The 20,672-nt window shown below is 52.1% G+C and overlaps 2 protein-coding genes across 3 annotated transcripts in view; both read left to right on the forward strand.

Moving 5' to 3' along the window:
* Window positions 1–12,853, forward strand: part of ELFN2 (extracellular leucine rich repeat and fibronectin type III domain containing 2) — a 64,790-nt gene extending 51,937 nt beyond the window's left edge. For both annotated transcript variants that reach the window (XM_090043075.1, XM_090043074.1), the window contains exon 2: window positions 3,009–12,853. In XM_090043075.1, the coding sequence (XP_089899201.1) occupies window positions 3,524–5,944 (2,421 nt within the window). In that variant the 5' untranslated portion in view covers window positions 3,009–3,523 and the 3' untranslated portion in view covers window positions 5,945–12,853. The remainder of the gene's footprint in view (window positions 1–3,008) is intronic.
* RAC2 (Rac family small GTPase 2) overlaps window positions 1–20,672 on the forward strand; it is a 161,016-nt gene that overhangs the window by 34,464 nt on the left and 105,880 nt on the right. The gene's annotated exons all lie outside the window — the stretch shown is intronic.

Here is a 20,672-nt window from a genome sequence, read left to right on the forward strand (position 1 = left end):
CCCTGCTTGTGCTTCCCTCCCCGCCCCATAATCCTTAGCTTGCTGTCCCCACCCATGCATTGTGGGGCTGCACAGGGACCCCGTGTGACTGAGGGGAGGACACCGGGATCGCACACGGTGGCTAGTCTTCCCTGCCTTCCTCCCCCCCCCCGCCCCCCAATTATAGGCAGCTCCATCTCATGGTCCCTTCCCCACACCAGTAGTCCTGCTCCCCTCAGGCCTGATCGGCCAGTCCTGCTGCTGATCAATCCCTCCAGGTGCTGACCTAAGGGAACTGCCTGCGTGAGCAGGTGCTGCCCAGCTGGAGCCCCGATGGCACAGCTGGACCTGTGAGTGGGGAACTCTGGGCTGTCCTTGGCACTGCCTCCCACCCTAGTGCAGGGCCTGATGACTCCAGCCCGGTGTTTGGAGTTTGCTCTGCTGTGCTTGACAGCAAGGAATTCAGTAGGACAAAGCCAGGAGCCGTGCACCAGGACTCTGTGGGGTCAGGGGAGAGCTTATCATGAGGTTGAGGAGGGATGGCACAGGGAGCAACTGGGAAGGGGGAGCTGCCAAACCAAACAGTAACAAAACGTAGGGGCTTCTGCTAGAGAAATCCAGTGTGAATTTTTCCACTCCTCCCCAGGGCTGCCTCTAGCCTCCATTACAAGGGTACAGGGATCCCGGGAAGGGTCTGCAGGTAAGAGGGAAGGATGTGTTGCTCTGCTAGTGCTACGTAAGTGATGTGTTTGCTACTGCAGTTCCCTGATGCTCACAAAGCTGGTTGGCTGGAAGAGGCACGGCCAAGGTCCAAGGGTACGTCAGGGATGGTTGGAAAAACATGTGAAGGGAGAGAAATGGCCTGGCGAGAAGGGGTGGAGGAAAGCAGAAGTGGCACAGCCATGCCCTTGTAGGAAGATACCCTGAGGAAGGGGCTGAGAGGGCCAGCTCCAATAGGAGATCTGGGGAAGGACAGGCACAAATCATCTGTGACACACCAAGGGCCAGTGGAGCCACCTTCTCTGAATAGAGGGGAGCGTGCAGAGTCAGGAAGTTATTTATCATTAGATTAAGAAGTGAAGCAATAGACCTTGGAAACTGCTGCCTCCTGAATCAGCACCATCCCCAGCCAGCACAAACCCATGCCTCAGCCAGCAGCCCCAGACCATCACATGATGGGAACAGGTGAAACAAGTCTGGTGGCCTCAGCCAGTGGGTCACGGGCAAAGGGTCATCTCCCCTCTCAGCTGGATCCAGCGCTCCTCTCTGCTCAACCTTGCCATTCACAATCTTGGCTTTCCTTTCGGGATTATTGAATATTTAAGTGTGTCTCTCCAACACCATCTCTGATCCCTTAATCCAACTGCCTTAGTAATTCCACAAACCCAAATCAGCTCAGATCTCTCCACAGACGTAAGCCTTGTTCCTCAAGGTTTTTCTTCCCCCGCCCCTTCTCTCTTTCTTCATTATTAATTATGCTCTTCAGGTCTCTGCATTAGAAATTGGCTTGGCTTTAACAGCAAAGGTATAGCAATATCTTTAGTGAGCATCTCTGAAAAATGAAAGGAGGGGGAGACAGGATTCGTAATCTGAAGTAACTAAGTAGCCTTTTACTTTAATGTTTTACAGCTTCCCCTAACACACACTTCTCCAGTTGGAGAATGGAACTGGCTCCTTAGCATCAGCAGGGGACACTTGTACAAAGTCAAGGCTTTCCTGACAGTCTGGTGTGGGAGGGGGCAGCGGGAATGGGGACGTGTCAGCAGGGCGTTTCTCCCCAGGTAGCAGTTCAGGATTCACTGAAAGATAGGTAGCCAGGGGCCAGAGAGCAGAGAATGGAAATGTCCCCTTGGCACCAGCTGGGGTTCCCTCTCAGGAGTGGGGTGTGTTAACTGCCCCCAGAAGGAGTGGGCTTTGGGTGGAGAATGTTTCCTGGCATCAGTCGGGGGGGGGTTGCTCTGCAGGTCAGGAGGCAGCAGTTATACAGTGGAGACCCTGGGGCTAAAAGCATGTGGAGGGCAGAAATGTCTCTTTGGTGCCAGCAGGAGTGCCCTCCCTTTGTCTTGATGCCTTGGCCACTCCAGGCAGCAGATGAACTTTCATTGCCACCTCGTGCAAGCTGGATGGACTCCTTCCCCAGCCTGGGGCAGGAGGCTCCCTGGTCTTACAGCATGTGCTTCCATCTCAAAACTCTGGTGCATGCCTGCCCTATCATGGTGGCCAGGTTTTGCCAGAGGACCCTGACCAACACCCTGCTTACCCACTTCAGCATGCGAACATACTCCCTATGCTCTTCTCTGGGCACTTGACACTTGTGACTGCCTCCTTCCCAATTCCAGCTGCCCTGCTCCGAGCTGGGTTCCCCCAGCCCACAGTATCACATCTGCACTGCCCTGGCATGCGCCGTGAGGTGGGAATCATTTTCAGAGCAGGAGTGGTTACACAACCAATGAATTATTTATCTTTCTGCATCAAGTTTTAAAAAAAAGAAAGCCCGAGTGCATTGAGGTGGGGCTCTCCTTTGTTTGTTCTCAGCGTGTGTCTGCCTCCGCGCAATTGCCTTCCTTTACATGAGCAGCTGAAAATCCTCAGGTTCATGTTGCCTTGGGTTTTGCCATTATTTTTCTGTTTGGTTTTTGTTTCATTTGTGCTCTGGAGTTTCCAGCTGACTGTACTACATTCCTGCACCTGACTTTTTCCCAGTCTCCCCCTCAGCTCCATCCCAACCTGTCTCCCCGGGTCTCCCCCCCACCTTTTATAATGCTATTACATATCAGAGCCCAAGTGCCCTCCTGGCTATGGCTGATACAAGATTGAGTTGCAAGGGTTCCCTTTAAAGGCTTAGCGATGTAGCAGGCAATGTCGCTCCTCCCTCTCCACTCCTTTCCACCCCTTCCTTCCAGCCCATAACACTCTCTGTGCTACTTCTCCATGTCCCTGCAAAGCTAGGGAACCTAGCTGTCTTTTCTCATATTTCAAAGACCCCCTAATTGAGACTTCGTCTTGTCTCTTGTGTGTTCCTTTTCCAGATTCCAATGACAGATGGATCTCTCACTCTTTCCTGGGCTCACTCGCTCTCTGTATTGTTTTTTTCGACGTGTTTGATCTGAAGTTCTGAAGCATCTCAGAGGGGACCCAGGAGAGGACGAGGCGCATGGATGGTGTGAGCGTCAGGAGAGGCAGCTCTACCTTGTTCTTCCAAGTCACATTCCGGTGTTGGGGGGAGGAAGGCGTGGAGGAGTCATTTCTTCCATCAAGATTTGTTGGTGGTGGCTAAATTTTGTTTTATTTGAAAAGACAGCACAACATCTTTTTCCCTCCCCATTTGGACCTTTTCTGGTAGATTAGGGGAGGCAGAAAGAAGTGGACTTTGCTGTCCCCACTCTGCGCCTTGTGTTGGCGCAGGGGGAAACAAAAATGTGGGTGATAGCACCAGATAGAACTGGGGTGTCTGTGTCCTCCTATCGCTAAGCACCGAGCACTCAGGCCCTCTCCTCCCTTCACTTTATTCTCTGGCATCTTGGTTTCTTCTTGCCTGTAGTGGATGTTGCATCCAACCATGCCGTGCCTGGGATTGTGGGCGTCTGCCTTGCTCTGTGTGTTTGTCCCTGGCATGGTGCATGGTGACTGCTGGCTGATCGAGGGGGACAAGGGTTATGTGTGGCTGGCCATCTGCAGCCAGAACCAGCCCCCTTACGAGACAATCCCCCAGCACATCAACAGCACGGTGCATGACCTGCGTCTGAATGAGAACAAGCTCAAGGTGGTGCTGTACTCCTCCCTCAATCGCTTTGGGAATCTGACTGACCTGAATCTGACCAAGAACGAGATCTCCTACATTGAGGACGGGGCCTTCATGGGTCAGTCCAACCTGCAGGTCCTGCAGCTGGGCTACAACAAGCTCACCAACCTAACGGAGGGCATGTTGCGTGGTATGGCCCGGCTTCAGTTCCTCTTTGTGCAGCACAACCTGATTGAGCTGGTCACTCCCACTGCCTTCTCGGAGTGTCCCAGCCTGATCAGCATTGACCTGTCTTCTAACCGGCTCAGCCGGCTGGAGGGGAACACCTTCACCAGCCTGAGCAACCTTATGGTGTGTGAGCTGGCTGGCAACCCCTTCAACTGTGACTGCAGCCTCTACAGCTTTCTTAACTGGCTGGTGGTCTTCAACAATGTCACAAAGAACTATGACCGACTGCAATGCGAGACCCCACGGGAGTTCGCTGGCTACCCACTCCTGGTGCCTCGACCCCACCACAACCGCAATGCCATCACCATATTCCAGTCCATGTGCCGGGGCGGCACAATCCCCTCTCTCTCAAGAGTCAACCCCACCCCCTATACACCTGACTCCCAGAGAGACCTGGATGAGTCCTCAGGGTTCAACCATGGGGACTTCCTGTCAGTGGAACCCCCAGCTTCTTCTACCACGGACTCCTCCTTCAATCCCAGCATCAAAGTCCACCATGTGACCATCACCTCAGCCACCTTGTTGGTGACCATCCCCTCGCCCTACAGCAAGTTGTACGTTCTGACGCAATATAATAACAGCTATGTTGCCGATGTCAGGACCCTGAAATTCAAGAAGGAGTATGTTGTCCTCAAAGATCTGAAGACACACACAGACTACACTTTCTGCGTGGCCTCCATCCGCAACTCCAAGCGGTACAACCACACCTGTGTGTCCTTTACTACCAGGAGCAAGGGGAGGGAGGATCCCATTCCCAATACGTCTACCACCACTCACTACATCATGACCATCCTGGGCTGCCTCTTTGGGATGGTCATTGTCCTGGGGGTGGTCTACTACTGCCTGAGGAAGCGGAGGATGCAGGAGGAGAAGCAGAAGTCCCTCAATGTGAAGAAGACCATTCTGGAGATGCGTTATGGCTCAGACATTGACACCAGCTCCATTGTCCACCCTTCACAGAAGCTGGGTGAGCCACCAGTCATTCCCATCTCACGGATGTCCTCCATCCCTTCCATGATTGGAGAGAAGATGCCCCCATCCAAGTCAATGGATCCTGGGATGGAAACCCCAAAGGTCACTACCAAAGGCAACTACATTGAGGTGCGAACAGGTGGTGGGGATGGGCTGGAGAGAACCCAGCGAGATGATGACCTGCGGGAACTCGACAATGGCCAGGGTTCAGCAGCTGAGATCTCTACCATTGCCAAGGAAGTGGACAAGGTCAACCAAATCATCAACAACTGCATTGATGCCCTCAAGCTGGACACAGCCTCCTTCCTGGGAGGAGGGGGTGGCGTTGATTCAGACATGGCATTTGAGTGTCAGTCCATCCCCACCAGCTCCTCCGGTGGGCTGGAGCGGCCCAGCTTCCTCTCACCACCCTACAAGGAGAGCTCCCACCACCCCCTGCAGCGCCAGCTGAGTGCAGATGCTGCAGTGGCCAGGAAAACCTGCAGCGTCTCATCCAGTGGCTCCATCAAGAGCGCCAAGGTCTTCAGCCTGGATGTGCCCGATCACCCACCGCTGAGCAAGTCAGACTCAAAATACATTGAGAAAGGCAGCCCACTCAACAGCCCCCTGGATCGTCTTCCCTTGGTGTCCCCGGGTGCCATCCACCACTTGGAGGTAAAACCTTCTTACCACTGCAGTGAACACCGGCACTCCTTCCCAGCCCTCTACTATGAGGAGAGCGCAGACACCCTGAGCCAGCGGGTGTCCTTCCTTAAGCCGCTCTCCCGTTCCAAGCGGGACTCCACGTACTCCCAGCTCTCCCCCAGACATTACTTCTCAGGCTACTCCTCCAGCCCTGAGTATTCATCAGAGAGCACTCACAAGATTTGGGAGCGTTTCCGGCCTTACAAGAAGCACCACCGGGAGGAAGTTTACATGGCGGCCGGCCACGCCCTGCGGAAGAAAGTCCAATTTGCCAAGGATGAGGATCTGCACGACATCCTGGATTACTGGAAAGGTGTCTCCGCTCAGCAGAAATTGTGACTCTGTCTTTACAAGGAAAAATAAAAAGGACTCCCCAACAACCACAAGAAAGAACCACTTGACTGTGAATCAAAGAACCAACAAATGCTCCTGACAAAAATGAACCGAAAACCATTTCTTAAAAGTTTACAAAAAACAAACAAACCCCACCCCCAACTGAAATGAATTGTTTCTACTGTGTTACGGGGACCATTGTTACTACTGCAGGTGGTTGGGAGGAGCTGCCTGCTTTGACACTGTGGTAATGTCGCCGTGCATTGGGGTTAGCTGCGGTCCAGGACATGGTGGGGCAGGAGGGATAAGCAGTGAGGAGAGCAGGGGAGGATGCTAACTAAGTGTAGACTAAAACACTAACCATTGCTTTTCTGTTCCTAATGCTCCTTTGTTCCAGAATAGTTTTGTTTTAGGGGGGGAATCCTGACTGCTCCCCAAAAGGGATAATAGCAATTCCTACCCCCATCTCCCAGGCATTCCCATCAAGAGGAAACTAAGGATGTCCCCATCCCTCTCAGGATGGCAGTCCAAGTCAGTGGAAGCTAAGTTGTTATTTTTATAGGGGCAATGTTGTGAAGACCTGCCCCCGTCTTGTGGGGTTTGTACAGAAACCAGAGTGTAAGAGGAGGATCTCTCCCCATGTCCTCTGCCCCGCCCCCATCGGGATTCCCTAGGTTGGAGTCAGGCTTTATGGCCGGTGGCTGCATCAGCCTCTAATCTTCCTTGGGGTACATGGTCCAGGGAACTCCTTTCCCCTACCTTTGATTCATGTAGGAAGAGCGGTCACTGGCTCTTAAGCCCTGCAGGGGGGGTCCCCAAGGCCAGCCCCAGCAGTACATTCCAGTTAGTCTTCCAGTACGTGGTCGGGAGCATGACCTCTGGCATTGCTAAAGGCAGGGCCAGCAGAGATGGGTGAGAAGACAGGAATTCTCAACCTCTTTGAGATTAGGAGTGTGCCCTTTCCCATTGCACACCCCACGCATACACTCAGCTTACATCTCCCTCCCACTCCCAGGCTCTGCTCCTCCCCTGCCCCCACTTCCCCTCCATGCCCACTCTAGCCTGCACTCAAGGAAGGGCTTCAACCCCTGGGGGTGTGGGCAGAGGATACTTAGTGGAGGAATCACAACAGCAGGAAACTACTGCAGCAGTGGCTGCTTTTGTGCCCTCCAGGAGCTACTGCCCTGGTGACTGCCCTCAATTACATTACTGCCTCTGTCACCCTCTCACCCAGCTCTCCCAGAGCAGGGTCCCCCTTCCCTGAGGGGTGCAGAAAGAATGGATATAAACAGACACTCGTGTCAATTCCTGATTGCCCCTCTACTCAGTCTGTCCATTGAGAAAGTCCAGGGCTGGAGGAGACCTCCAGGGAGTGGATCCCACTCCAGTGAGGCACAGGCAACTCTCCTAGATAAGAGGCAGGCCCCAAAGTTAGAGGAAAGCTGGTAGGTGAAAAGCTGGTAGTGGGAGCAGGGTACAAGGACAGTACCCTAAGGAGGGAGAACATGATTGAACATGGCTTGGGACAAGAGGGTACAGTGCAGTAGGACAGCTCCGGGCAAAGGAGAGGAGGGTGCAGCTCAGGAGATGATGCCCTGAGCCTGCCCCTCCTGGGCCCCATCACAGAGGTGGTGCAGGTCAGGGGAGGGCCGTTCTTGCCTCACTGACCTGGTGCTGGCCATCAGAAGAACTGGAGCACCCTTCTCACCTGCTAAGTCTCTGGGGACTTGGCTGTTCCCAGTGAGAAGGATCCCTTGAGAGACCTGCCTCTGCTGCCAGTGCCCTTTTATCTGGGCATTGGACCTGAGCTCCATTCCCTGCCTAGTGCTGTGGGGGGGAAGCTGAGAGCGCAGCCTGCTGTCCCCATCCCCTTCCCGTCTCAGAACAAACTAACAAAGCACAATCTTGGCTACCACCCACTCCACTTGTTTGCGTGCAGGGGTGCCAGCCCGCTATGAGGGGGCTGTTCAGAGTGGCACTCCATGACTTTCCTTGACAATCCTTTCAGATGGCAGTGACACAGGGAGTGATCTCTGTCCCTTTGCATACTGCCAGGCATAGTCAGGGAGAGGTGGCTATATGACCAACCTCTGTGCCTCTCCCACTGCCCCCGGGCTGGCGGGTGATGTCGCTGAGGAGCTGCTTAGAGCTCTGGGGATGTCCAGAGGCAGCTGGTGCATCTCTGTGGGGGGAAGGGCAGGAGACACAAAGGGAAAGGTCAAGGGCCTGATGGGATATCTCTCTAGAGTAGTCACTGGGCTTCCCACAGCAGCCGCTCGGGAACGGTCTTGGTGTCTTTCAGATGTCTGGGGTCTTAGCTGCCTGAGCTGCTTCATGAAAAACTGGCTCTTGTTTGGCAGCACCTAGGGGCTGCTGTGGTGAATCTGAGGGGTGCGTTCCTGATGCAGTTCCTGGGTGGGGTGGTCCCAGGACCGTGTTTCCAATGGAAAATCCTAGGGCAATGCTCCCAGGGTTGTATTTCCTATGGAGATCCTGGGGATAGGGCCCCAGGAGTGTGTTCTCAGTGGAGACCCTGAGGAAAGGGTCCCAGGGTTGTATTTCCTATGGAGATCTTAGGGGAGAGATCCCAGAGGTGTATTTCCTATGGAGATCCTGGGCACAGGGTGGGGAAGAGGGCCCAGGAATGTGTTTGCAATAGAGATCCTGGGGGAAGTATCCCAGGGGTGTCATTTCTGTGGTGGTCATGGGGAAGGGATGAGGTGGGTATAGTCCTTTGGACTGCCTGCGTTAGCTCCTCTAATGTGCTGGTGGGCCCTGCTGCTTGTCAGCATGTTTCCATGGATGATACCACCAGTGATCCCAAACATTAGAACAGGACTGAGCCCACCCCTCTCAGCTGGTGCAGCCAGGGGAAGGGGGCATGTTAATGTGGGGTCAAAACAACAGTGGGAGCCCAGCAACCGAGGGAGATTGCAGCATGAGAGGCAGGGCTAGGCTGACATGTAAGAGGGAGAAGGAGGAGCTGGACACTTCAGGGAGCCTGCCATGGAAGCAGCTGGCCCATGCTGGCTTCCAGCATGGCAACCATCTGAGGGCAGGGAGGGGAAGCAGGGGCTAAAGGGGAAGGGTGTCCTATATACATCTCCAACCCTGCTCCTCCTTCTCCAGAGCTTCCTGCCGATGCCCACTAGGTCCCAAAGACTGTGCCATGTGGCCAGTGGTTTGAAGCTGTGGGGAGGGGGCATTCTCTCTGCAGTGACTTCAGCTCCCTTTGTCCATCCCTGCTTTGCCCCCCACTCCCCAGGGAGGAAAAGGAAGCAGAGGAAGAAGAAAGGGGAGTGATGGGGTGGGGCATTGCTGGTTCCTTGGAAGAGGAAGCTCCCAAGATGCCTTTGGGAGGGGGGTGAGGAGCCCATGCCCCTTGCCATCCCCACAGTCACCCTTGGCCAGCACCTGGGTAAAGTTTGCATAAGATGGACTGTTCCACAGGGTGTAGGGGAGGGAGGGGGGAACAGGAGGGGGAACGGCCTGTCTCACCTTCCTCCTCCTCCCTCCCTGCCATGGGTTTGAGGATGGAAGCGACAACACTGAACCAAGTACACACGAGCTGTGTCTGAAATGAGCAGATTTACCGTTATATTTGCATGATGATTTTACTGTATTTTTCTGAGCAAACACCTGTTGTGTATGTGCCAGTTTGTCGAGATTTAACCCCCACCTCCCCTGACTCTCCCTACTCCCTCTTCCCCCAACCCCTGTTGTGATTTGATGCGAGATTCTTGCAAACTTCAGAGGGAGCGGACTCCAAAGAGAACCCAACCCGGGTACCCCAAGAGAACCATCACCCCTGCCCCCCGCTGCTCTTAACCACCCCCCACAGCCCCCCAAATATGCTGCTGTTGGGGCTGGGTGGGTATGGGTATGTCAGTGTTATGGACCCACTCCCCACTCACTTGTGCAGTTGTAACCCTACCTCCTTTGTCCCCATGATGTCAACATGGCCCACAGGCATGAGCAAATTATCCCTGAGAGGGCTCCAAACTTCTCATCCTTAAGCTTGCCCTGAACCCACAAGAGAAGCCTTTCAGTGAAGGAATAGAGCCTGGTTTGGGGCCAGCGGAGGGCCACCGCTTTGAGAACACCTGATTTCATAGGGTCTGATCCTGAGTCCATAGAAGTCAATTAGTTAGCTCTCACTGACTTAACAGGCTTTGGATCAAGCACTTTCCATTCTCTTTAGGTAGTTGGCTATAACCTAGCCACGGTGCAGCACATGGCAGAATTACTAATGCCTTTGTGCTGGAGAAGTGTGCTAAGGAGATCAGCCTGGATCTCCAGCTCTATTTTTCCAAGACCTCTCACTGTCAGGCCATGAAACCCCTCAGGACAAACAATTGCCTTTGGGCAGACTCAAAACCTACAGCTTAGGGCTGCATTCTTGCTTTGTTACTGTGCTGGCATGAGTCCTGGGTTCATTGCAGAGGACAGGAATCTAGTTCACTTAACTGGAAAGAAGGAGGAGGACCAGAGATGAATTCCTGTGCCCCCTGGAATGGGATCCAGGGGCAACCCTTTGGGGAGGAGTTAAAGACACAGAAATGGATCCCTGTGTCACCTACAGGGGACTGTAGGGCAACTGCTTGGAAGGAGGGGAGCAATCTGAACTGGAACAGACTCTGAGTACAGAGCACTGAAAAGAGTCATAAGTGAATATCCATTCCTTGAGATACAGACCGTAGGTTCAGCCCCTGCACTTGCTGCAGTGTTGCCCCTTCTTTGTTCTCCGCTATGCTGCATCCTGTGTTGGCTAATTCCTCCTGAGGCAGGTGTGAAATATTCATGAATGACAAATGAAAATTTATGTCAAGAAATCCTGGCTGAGGCAATGTCCGTGTGTTTGCAATGTTAATCAGCCCTCAGGCCCACTGAAGACTCTCGGAGGCAGCTTTCATGGGGAAGGGGTAATGGAGAGCATGGGTAGGGGTGGAGAGCAGAAGGAGAGAAGAGGGATGGTGTCACAGAGAGGTGTGAGGGGGTGGAAGGAGACAGAAGAGCGGGGAAGAGAGAAGTAACAGGGGAAGAGGGTGATGTGGGGAAGTAAGGAGTGGAGGTTTCAGGAAGGCAAGGATGGATTAATGGAAAGGAGAAGAAATGTAGAGGTTAGGGATGGAGAGGAAGGAGAAAGTGATCAGAGGAAGGATGGGATGGAAAGAATGAAGAGAGGAGGAGAGGGTAGCCTTATGAAGGAAGAGGAGAAAAGTGATCTAATGGGGAGGAACAGATAGGGTGTCTGAGAGGTGGGGAGGTGATGTAAAGAAGGGCAGGGTGACGGGAGCCAATGCAAGGAGGCTGGGTGCGGCTCACAGTTGCCCATGGCCCATTTCTGCAGGTACAACCCTGTTGTGCAGGTAGCGGCAGCAGCAGCAGCATGGTGCTTAGAGCAGTGGGCCAAGCAGAACAATCAACTGCACTCATTGTTGGAAGGACCAACCATGGCTAGAAGTGTATGTAGCAGGGACCAAAGGCTAGAAACCATGCCCTCCAGTCCTTCCCCTCTCGGGAAGTCGCTGTCTGTGAAAGTCTCCCTCAGGAAGATCCTCATGGAGCAGCTGACTCCCAGCTGGAACCTGCCCATTGTGGCCCCTACTGCCTCAGCCTGAGACAAGGAGCTACCTTGAATGGCTCATCCTGGGGAATTCACCGCGTGTGCCTGTAACCAGTGGGAGTGTCCACCCAGAGCCTAGCACACCAGGCCCTGCATAGGTCTCTAGGAGCCCTTCTAGGCACAGGGGTAATTGCATCCCAGGAACCACAGCAAATAAGTAACTAGCAGTGGTGGTGGTGGCTGGGATATTCTTCACCCGTCTTGTCTGTGGGATACGTTGTGTGCTGTGGGGTAGAGGTAGGGGTCATTTGTGGGGCTGGAGGAGCCTGTTCTGTCCCCCCACCCCATTCTTCCCTAATGCAGGTGGCTTCTGGAGTTTTACCTAAGGAGGGGAAAGCAGTGTGCATGTTACATTTGAGTCTCTTGTGGCATTAGGTGGTGTGTACCTCCTGCCCAACTCCTCTGCCGTGCACTGTGAGGGGATGTCTGTATCTCTGCCTTCTGCTGCCTCTGCCCCACGCTGTGGTGTGGGGGGGGGGCTGCCTGTTCCTTTCCCCCTGCCCCACACTGGGAGGGGCTGTCTCTTTATCTCTTCCTTATGCCTGCTCTGCCGCACACTGTGAGGGGCTGTCTGTGCACCTTTCCCCCCAGCGCCCAACACTTTGAAGATCTGGTTCTGCACCTCTCCCCTCAGCCTCCTTTGCCCCACACTGGGAGGGCCTGCCCCTGTTTCTTTCCCCCTGGGCCCCTTAATCCTACACAGGGTCTATGAATATAGATCATAATCGCACCCTGCCCTGGTAATGTAACCCTCTGTCCTCTTTGGGGAGTGGGCAACCTCCATACCACTTCCCCTGGCCCTGTTCCCTGCTCCGTTCTCCAGAGAGGATGACTTTCCTTTTGCCCTGCACTCCTATGTGCCCCCCTCCATTTGTCTGCCTTGTTGTAGCATCTCTTCATCAGGCCTTTGTCTCCCTCTCATTGTCAGGCCTTGCTCTGAGATGACCCCTACTCTTCCTCTGCCTAGGGGAGCAGAGGAAGCTTTCTGGGAGACTTTGGGCTCAGTGTCGGCTGGCTCCAATAGCTCTGCCCACAAGCACAGCATCAGGGAGTAGCGAGATAGCTGAGAGCCAGGGGGCTCCTTCATCCCTTGAATGTAACACAGGCACAGAGGCAACTGCCCGGATTGGGTCCTCACCGGCCGCTCGGTGTCCCTCCTTCCGTAAGACCCCTGTGACCCTTGGTTGTGTATGGACAGATTTTATTTTGATTCTGTTTTTATTTTAGATTTTATTTTTTCCTGTTTTAAACTGAATGGCACGAAATCGTTTTTCCTCAACTTGGAGATTCCTGTATGGAGAAGATCAATTTCTATATTTGCAATAAATTTCTTATTTAAAACAAAAAAATGACAAAAAACAAAACAAATGAAACAAAATGAGAAAGGCCGTGTCTGAGTCTGTCTGTCCCTTGTCTCTCTCTCTGTCCTGTCAGAAAGAGCTCAGTGGGCGAAATAGGTCTGGGGAAGGAAGGGCTTTCGTCCTGGAATGGGGAAAGAAGCTGTAGCAGGCCATGGTGGGGAGGAGGGCATGAGCCTAGGGTGAGGGAAGAGAAAGATGAATGGCTGGATTCTCAGACATGCTGGGTGACCAGCAGCTCCTATGGAGAACTGTGTTTCATTGCATTTAGCTAATCCCCAACCCCTACTCTCTTTCTCCACTCACTCCACACCCATTCCACCCCCTGCCCTGGTTCCCTGCATGCCTTGTCTCTGCCTCTGCCCCCCAACCCCTCTATCTCCCTCTCTCTGGTTTTGCCTTTAGGGCCCATTCTGCTCAGTTTCCATTTTCAATTTCTCCAAGATCTATACATTCCCCAAGGCTTTTCATTCTGTTTTTGTGCATCTGGCTTTGATCACACACATCTAACAGCAGTTTTTTAAGTTGCCTCTGCTTCCCATCTTATCAGCAGAGGCCAAGGACTGAGTCCTCAGATGTGCTGAGTTTACCATCTGTGCTCCTATGGAAGTAAGTGTTTATGTGTGTGTGGGTGCAAAAGTGGCTCTAAGCAACTGTCAGCTTGTGTGAGTGTGTATGTAAAAGTAGCTCTGAGCAACTTTCAGCTTTTGGGTGCATGTGTAAAGGTGACTCTAAGCAACTTTCAGTTTGTGTGTGTGCGTGTGTGTATGAAGTAGCTCTAAGCAATGTTCAGCTTGTGCGTGTGTGTGTGTGTGTGTGTGTAAAGTGGCTCTAAGCAGCTTGCAGTTCCACAAGTCCTGGGACAGCTTGGGGGGGAGGCTTGATGTTGTGCCTGGCATCATTTATAGCAGCCTTTGGTATGCTCTCAGTTACACTTTCTGCAAGCAGTCACTGCATTGATAGTGTCATATGCTCTTTTCTACTGATCTGCTCCCTTCCTTCCCTTGCACACCTTCACCAAGGAGGGAGGAAGGATAGTATAGACCCTGCTACACCTGCTGCGCACCACTCCAGGATCCCTGTGTGTTAGGAAGACTCCCTGGCTGCCTCCAAAGGGCACCTCTTTGGCTACTTTGTTGAGAATTCAGCCACTGAGATGTCAATTCATTCCATACAAATAAGGATGCAAAGGACAGGCTAGGGAATGGCTGAACAGGGGAGAGACTGGTAGTGGGGGTGGGGGAGAACATGATATGAAAGAGCAGAACAGCCGGTTGTCACTGAAGCCCTGCAAACAACTAGAAAGAAGTTTTAAACTCTAGGGCAAAATGGCGAGATTGTGCCTCATTCTGATGCAAGAAATGGGGATTGTGGGACAAGTAACCTAGAAGCCAGAGAGGGTTTCATGAAGCATTAATAGCCCCATCAGAACCATGCTCCCCAGGTTATTAATTTTGCTATTAAATTTGGTGTAGTTTCTGCTGTCCACAGTGTCCTTTATGCCATAAGGACAATACGTAGTTATATGGTGGAAGCCCCACAGGGAGCTGGAGGTATTTGCAACTAGGTGAAGAATGATTGCAGCCTTTGGCACCTAGGGAGATAGTGAGGGCAGTTTGAGATTGCGGAGGTAAGGGTATTTATTGAGCACTCTGTTAAAATGAGTGGCAGGGAAATAATTAACAGTTCTGGACATTTTGTCATAAAGTCCTGCTATTGAGGTGAATTGAGTGGTCTCATAGCTCAATGAGCTAGTGCTTAAGGCTGTCTGTAGACTCAGGAACACAGCTCTGCATTGATCAGAGTGCAATGGCTGAAGACTACAAGTGGGGAGTGTGCTAATACAGAACAGTGGGATGTGTGGGCATTTCACATGTGTACAGTTGTGCTTTCTCCTGGAGGCATCACATCTGGAGGGAGTGATTGTTTCTCTGAGAAGGCTGAAGCCTGAGAGAGAAGACCTACTCCTTGTAAGACCACACTCTTCTTGATTGGGCTTCCAAGGAATGGCCATTATCTGTCCCACTCCAGCAGCAGGGTGGCAGCTTCTGCCCCCAGCCAGCTATTCAGAGGCCTACAGGGAAAGGTAGGGTAATGTTTTTTGATTCCTCAGAAGCAAGCATCTCCAGAAACAACCCCAAGCACAATTTGCACAAAGCTGGCCAGGACCACTGAGGAAAGAAACCAAGGATACAAGTCATCATGTGGACTGAACTCCCAGCTGTAGGCCAAGATGTTGGTGGGTCAGAGGGGAACTTGTCTGTGCTGTTGACTATCCCTACTGTTTGGTTGTGGGGACTGAGGACTGCAGTATAATCTATAGAGCAGGAATCTTATCATCACAACCAAACATGCTTTTAACTGAAACTTAAGTGATGGGAGGAGAAATTTCTTGTCCTGAACTAGAGCAGTGGTCTCCAAACTTTTTTGACCACACACACCTATCAGTAAAAAAAAATTTTGAGCACGAACCCCCAATATATGTATATTTATATAACACGCACCCCTATCAGTAAAACATTTTTGAGCGTGCACCCCCAATATATGTATATTTATATAAATATACATATAAATAGAAGTTCTAGTATTTTCTTCCCGCACCCCAATGAATCGTCTTGTGCACCCCCTGGGGTGCCTGCACCCCACTTTGGAAACCACTGACCTAGAGAACAGAGCTCTGGTCTGAGAAGAACTATGTACACAGTCCTTGGTTTGCTAGAGCTTGGGCATGTGAATGCAGAACAAGTGTACAACAATATCCAGCTTCAGCTGAGGAAGGAGGATCACTCCTGGCAGTGAACTACCTGTACAGCTAACTTCTGCCCTAGTAAGTTAGCAGTGTAAATATGGAGAGAAAGAAGAGAGAAAAATCCTTTAGTACCAAGAGTACCTAGACACTAGAAGGTTTGGGAATCAGAGGACTGGGGGGTGGTGGAGGAACTGAAGAGCTTATGGAGAGATGATGAAAGAGCTAGTTTTGTGATCAAGCACTCAAGTAGGACTCAGCAAATTGGGGTTTGGTTCCCAGTCATTTGTCTGTCTTGTGAGACAATAGAATTGCATTGAGGCATCAGCTTGTTGAACATCTGTGAGTGTGGCTTTAGCGCCCAATTCCCAGTGACATATCAGAATCCCTGGGGCACCTCAGGAATGTCTATGATCAGATCACATCAGGGAGTTACCACAGCAGTGGGTAGGGCAGGAAACAGAAGGCAAAGTGGTAGATCTGGCAAGGAGCACAGGCAGGGAGCAGAAAAAAGAGCAGCAGATCGGGCAGGGAGCACAGAGTAGGGAGCAGAAAACAGCCACCGATTGGGCAGAAGACGGGTATCAAAGTGGCACAGGGTGCAGGGCTAATTTGTGGCATGCCTGTCAAAAAGGTTGGCTCTCCCTAGATTAGAGTAATGCTGGATGGGGGTTGGCGATAGAGTAGCTGAGCCAATGCAGGTTTGCTCCTGTTACAGTAAGTGCCATGCTGGGAGTGTAACAGAGCCTGGTCAACATGGCTTTAGAAAATGAATCCAAAGCATCATTATTTTTTAAGCAACTAAACCAAAGGAACCCTTACAAAAAAACAAAAAAGCCTAGCTTCCAAACACGTCTCTCTACATACATAGCCGGAAAGGGCGTCATTAAGAATTCATTGCAGATCCTGCACCCAATTTTCCAGCCGAATGCCTTGTCCCACTCATCTCTTTCCAGCTCCAGAAAGGAGAGGAGATGGAGTTGCTGCCCTGGGCACAAGGGACAGACGGGGTCTGAATAATGACACAGGACGAGAGCTAAGGACATCTTGCATGGCTGGGAAGGAATCACAGGAGGAGGGTTGGGAAACAAGGGAGAGGAAATGGGCATGACAGAGCTGGTTTGGGGCCTTCTGCTAGCCTGGGCAGAAAGGCAAAGACTCTCCCCACCACCCTGCACAAGCAGTTCCTGAGCACTCTCCTCCCCTTACAGTTTTGCTGCTCCAGGGTCTTGGCTGATTAGAACCAGCCCTGGTAGAGGGAGGGAGGGATGGACCAGGAGTGCATGCCTCAACCCGCATGCTGCCCATGGAGACCCAGATGCTCAGCTTCTGTAAGTAGGTGGAGCTTCCTAATGGACTCCAGGGAGTCACACCAGGGAACAGGAGAGCATGGTGGTATTTTCAACGGAGAGGTTAACTGTAGGAATGCTTTGCCAGCATCAGGGTTGGACTCCAAGGCTGGACCCAGGGGACAAGAAGACTAGCATGGCTGATTCCATGCCCTGCATTGATGGCCACCACAGAAGGCCAGCCCTGCTGCTAAAGAAGCAGTATAGAAGTTGATAGTACTGCATTTTGTACTTCTCTAACACCTAGCCAAGGAGCAAAAATCCTTTTACAAGCACTGGGGCCAAATCCAGTATAAGCAAGTGCAACTCCATTAATGGCAGTGGAGCTGCTCCAGCTCATGTCAGATATGCACAAGGTACATTACCTGCTACAGGCCTTGTGGTGCCCTGTGAGGCAGGGAAATATTGTTACCTTCTATTTTACAAACAGGCAAAGTGAGACACAAAGAGAGGCAGACATATCTGCTCCTCAGACATATTTGCTGCATGCCCTGTTCATCCTCCAGACCTCAGATGAAGGAGAGGCCTCCTGCCTAATTTCCCCCAGCAGGTTCAGTAGCAGAGCCAGGGAGAGACCTGGAGTGTGCCGCTCTAACTGTCACCACAACCAGAGCAAATGTTCCCCTCTCACCCACTCCGTTATGAAATTTAGTCAGGTTCCCATATGGTGCACATCACCATAGCATTTGGGCACCTTCCACTCAAGCAATGTGTCTAGCACCTGTTGGGTGAGGTTTCTTCTACTGTGCTCATGTTCTCTTAGGAAGGTCCCTCTGTCTCCTCTCCAAAGAGGTGGTGTTGGCATGGCAAGGAGAACAGGTTGCAGCCTTTCATGACCTTCCTGTCTGGAGAGGAACTGAGCTGCTGACTCAGTTTACCCCAGCTTCACTCTCTCTCATTGCTATTTCACAATCGTCCACTTGTCCTCCTGCGTCTCCCGCCTCTCCTGCTCTCTCAAGTGGCAGCCAGGGAGATAATTGCTATTTCTGACACCGTCTGTTGAGCACTGAGAGGCAGGAGCCGACAGGATGAAGCTATGATTTAGGTAATTAGGCCTAATTACAGGCTTCCAGGGATGTGTTGCCACACTGGCTCAGTGAGAGTACTGCCCCCCTTTTAGGGCCACTGCAGGGGGAGCAGGGGGGATGGCAGAAGGGGAGCTGATGGCACTAAGGTGGCAGTCTCTGTATGAGTGCAGGGGGAATGGAGATGGGGCACACACTTGATAGCAGTGATAGGGCATTGCATGGTTGCCAGGCTGGACCTGGCCTGTAACATCAGGATGGTAAGATTGATTCCCCTGCCTCCAGCACCATGGACTGGAGCCTCTGCTCCAGCACAGTGCCTGAAGCCTCTGCTGCCCAGTGCCCGGTCTGGTGCCCTGGCTGTAATGAAGGTCTACCTTGCCATGTCACTCACAGTCTTTTTTTCCAACATGAGTTCAGGCACCCTGGGCCTGCAGTTCAAGTCAGGGATGGGGTGATTCAGCGAGGGGCCATTCTCAGGGGCATCGCCAGCGAATAGATGCTTCTGACAGCTACAGGGTCAGGGATCCAGGGAGCTCATCAGCCATCAGGCTGCAGGGCAGTCATGGAAACCCTCCTGAGGAAGTGGATGCTGGCATCACCCAGAGGGTGGTTAACCCTCAAGATCCTCAAGCAGGAGGACTGAATGGTGCTAAGCTCCCCAAGGAACAGGGCAAGATGCCATCTTGCCTGTGGTCTCTCTGCCCCTCTCTGTGAAAGCAGAGAGAGACAGAGCTTGTATACAAGAGCCTGCCAGGAAAAAGTGGTGATATATGTAATACAAACGAGTACACCCCACCCATCACATGCACCTGGCAGTGGGCACCTCCTCTCCTCCTGCCTGGCTAAGCACAGACACACCTGCTGTCTGCCCTGCTCATCCTCAAGCATCACCAGATGAAGCATGGGGCTCTTCTCCCAGCCCAGGCCTGCCAGACAGCAGCAGAGGCCCTGGGGAGATGGGCCAGACTGGGTAGACTCTTGCAGAATATTAATGTCTGCTTGGTGAAGGGAGAAGGTGGGGTGAGGAAAGTGTGGAGGGGGCATTGCTTCTCCTTCCCATTTGCCTGTGATCGCATAGACGGCTGAGATGGGTGGCTTTCACCTTGGAGCGGTGCTTGTGGGCATGTCCCCCTCACCTCTTCATCCCTCTCTGCCACCGTGAGGAGCTGAGCTGGGCATAGAAGAGCTGACAGAAAGTGCTTAAACAAGGGGAAATAGAGCCTGACTTGTCAGCCACCTTGGGACCTGATGAAACATTCAAATGACCTCCAAAGGCTCCGACTGCTGTGAATGGCAGTAAGCCTGCTGTGCTTACACAGCCCTGCTCTTTGCCAGAGAGATGCTGCATCTGGCCACAGGCCCCAGCATTTATCTTGGGATTTTAAAGGGATCCTTTGACTCCCTGAGCCCACCGTCCCAGTACTGTGATTGAAGCTGAGTCCGCCTGAAGTACCTAGCCTGATGTTGTCTGGACTGTGATGGGGTCAGGAGTCAAGGAAACAGGCAAGCCAGATTGGCCCCAGCTGGCTCTGGTTACCTGGGTGGGCCTGTCTGCCAGCAGCCTAACTACCTCCAGTTGGCCCCAGTTAGCTACGTGGGCCTGGCTGCCTGTGCCTGCCTTGTCTGTTCCCGACTTTGCCCATTTCTGATCCCCTGGGTTGTGACTCTCTTGGTTCATGTTCCAGTCATCCATGTCCTGGCCATACCTGCCAGATGGAGGCATACCTAGCTGTTTCTTTCACAATCTGTCTCTTCTCTCTAAGCAAATCCTATCACTAAAGAGCTCAAGATGGTCAGAAAGGGTTGTCCCACCCAAAGCAGCCCTTCTGTCCAACCTACACAACACTGGACAGCAAAACGGTCTGGCAAAGAGTCTGTTTGCTCTGTTGGATTCATTAAGTCTCAGGGTTAAAGGGCAGAAGGTATAACAGTCTCTCTATGGAAGTCCATGGTATGTCCACTCCTGGAAGTTTGCATTTCAGCTTGGCCCCAAAGAGCTACTAGTGTATTTGAAGGAGTTTGGAGAAGAGCAATCAAAATGATCAGGAAGCTGCAGTGACTGATGTCTGAGGAAAAACTAACATGAATAGCTCAGCCAAGAAACACTGAAAGGGCTAGATATGTCAACAGGCTACAACTGCAAAAGCTCAAGTCTTGATGAGCACTGGAGTACCTTAGACCGGGAAAATCTGGCAGGCAATTTAATTTGCATTAAAAGTCTATGGATGGCAGGAAAAAATGGAACATCAAAGCTGAGAGGCAAGGGCATTTTCCTGAAGGCAGCAAAGAAGGAATATGCTTGTGGAGTTGATTCTTAAGAAAAGGGCAGGCACATTGTATTTAAAACGTGACTGGGAAATACACAAATACTTAGGCACTGGAACAGGCAGAGGAAATTCAAACTATCTCTTGCTGAAGGCTGGGAAATTGACTGAATCTAGTCAGGTCTCTTCTAATAGATGTTAGATTCATAATTGTACTGAGGTGCCTAACCCCTGTAGAGGAGCGAGGCCCAGGTGGCTTCTGGAATACAGCAGGATGGATCATTTGCCTTTCCCAGCCACAGCTATTCTAGGCCTCTGGGAACCATCCTGCAATTAGCCATGAAAATTGCCCAGACTACTTCA

This window comes from Crocodylus siamensis, chromosome 4, assembly GCF_052110815.1.
Source record: "Crocodylus siamensis isolate JL-2025a chromosome 4, ASM5211081v1, whole genome shotgun sequence".
NCBI lineage: Eukaryota > Metazoa > Chordata > Crocodylia > Crocodylidae > Crocodylus > Crocodylus siamensis.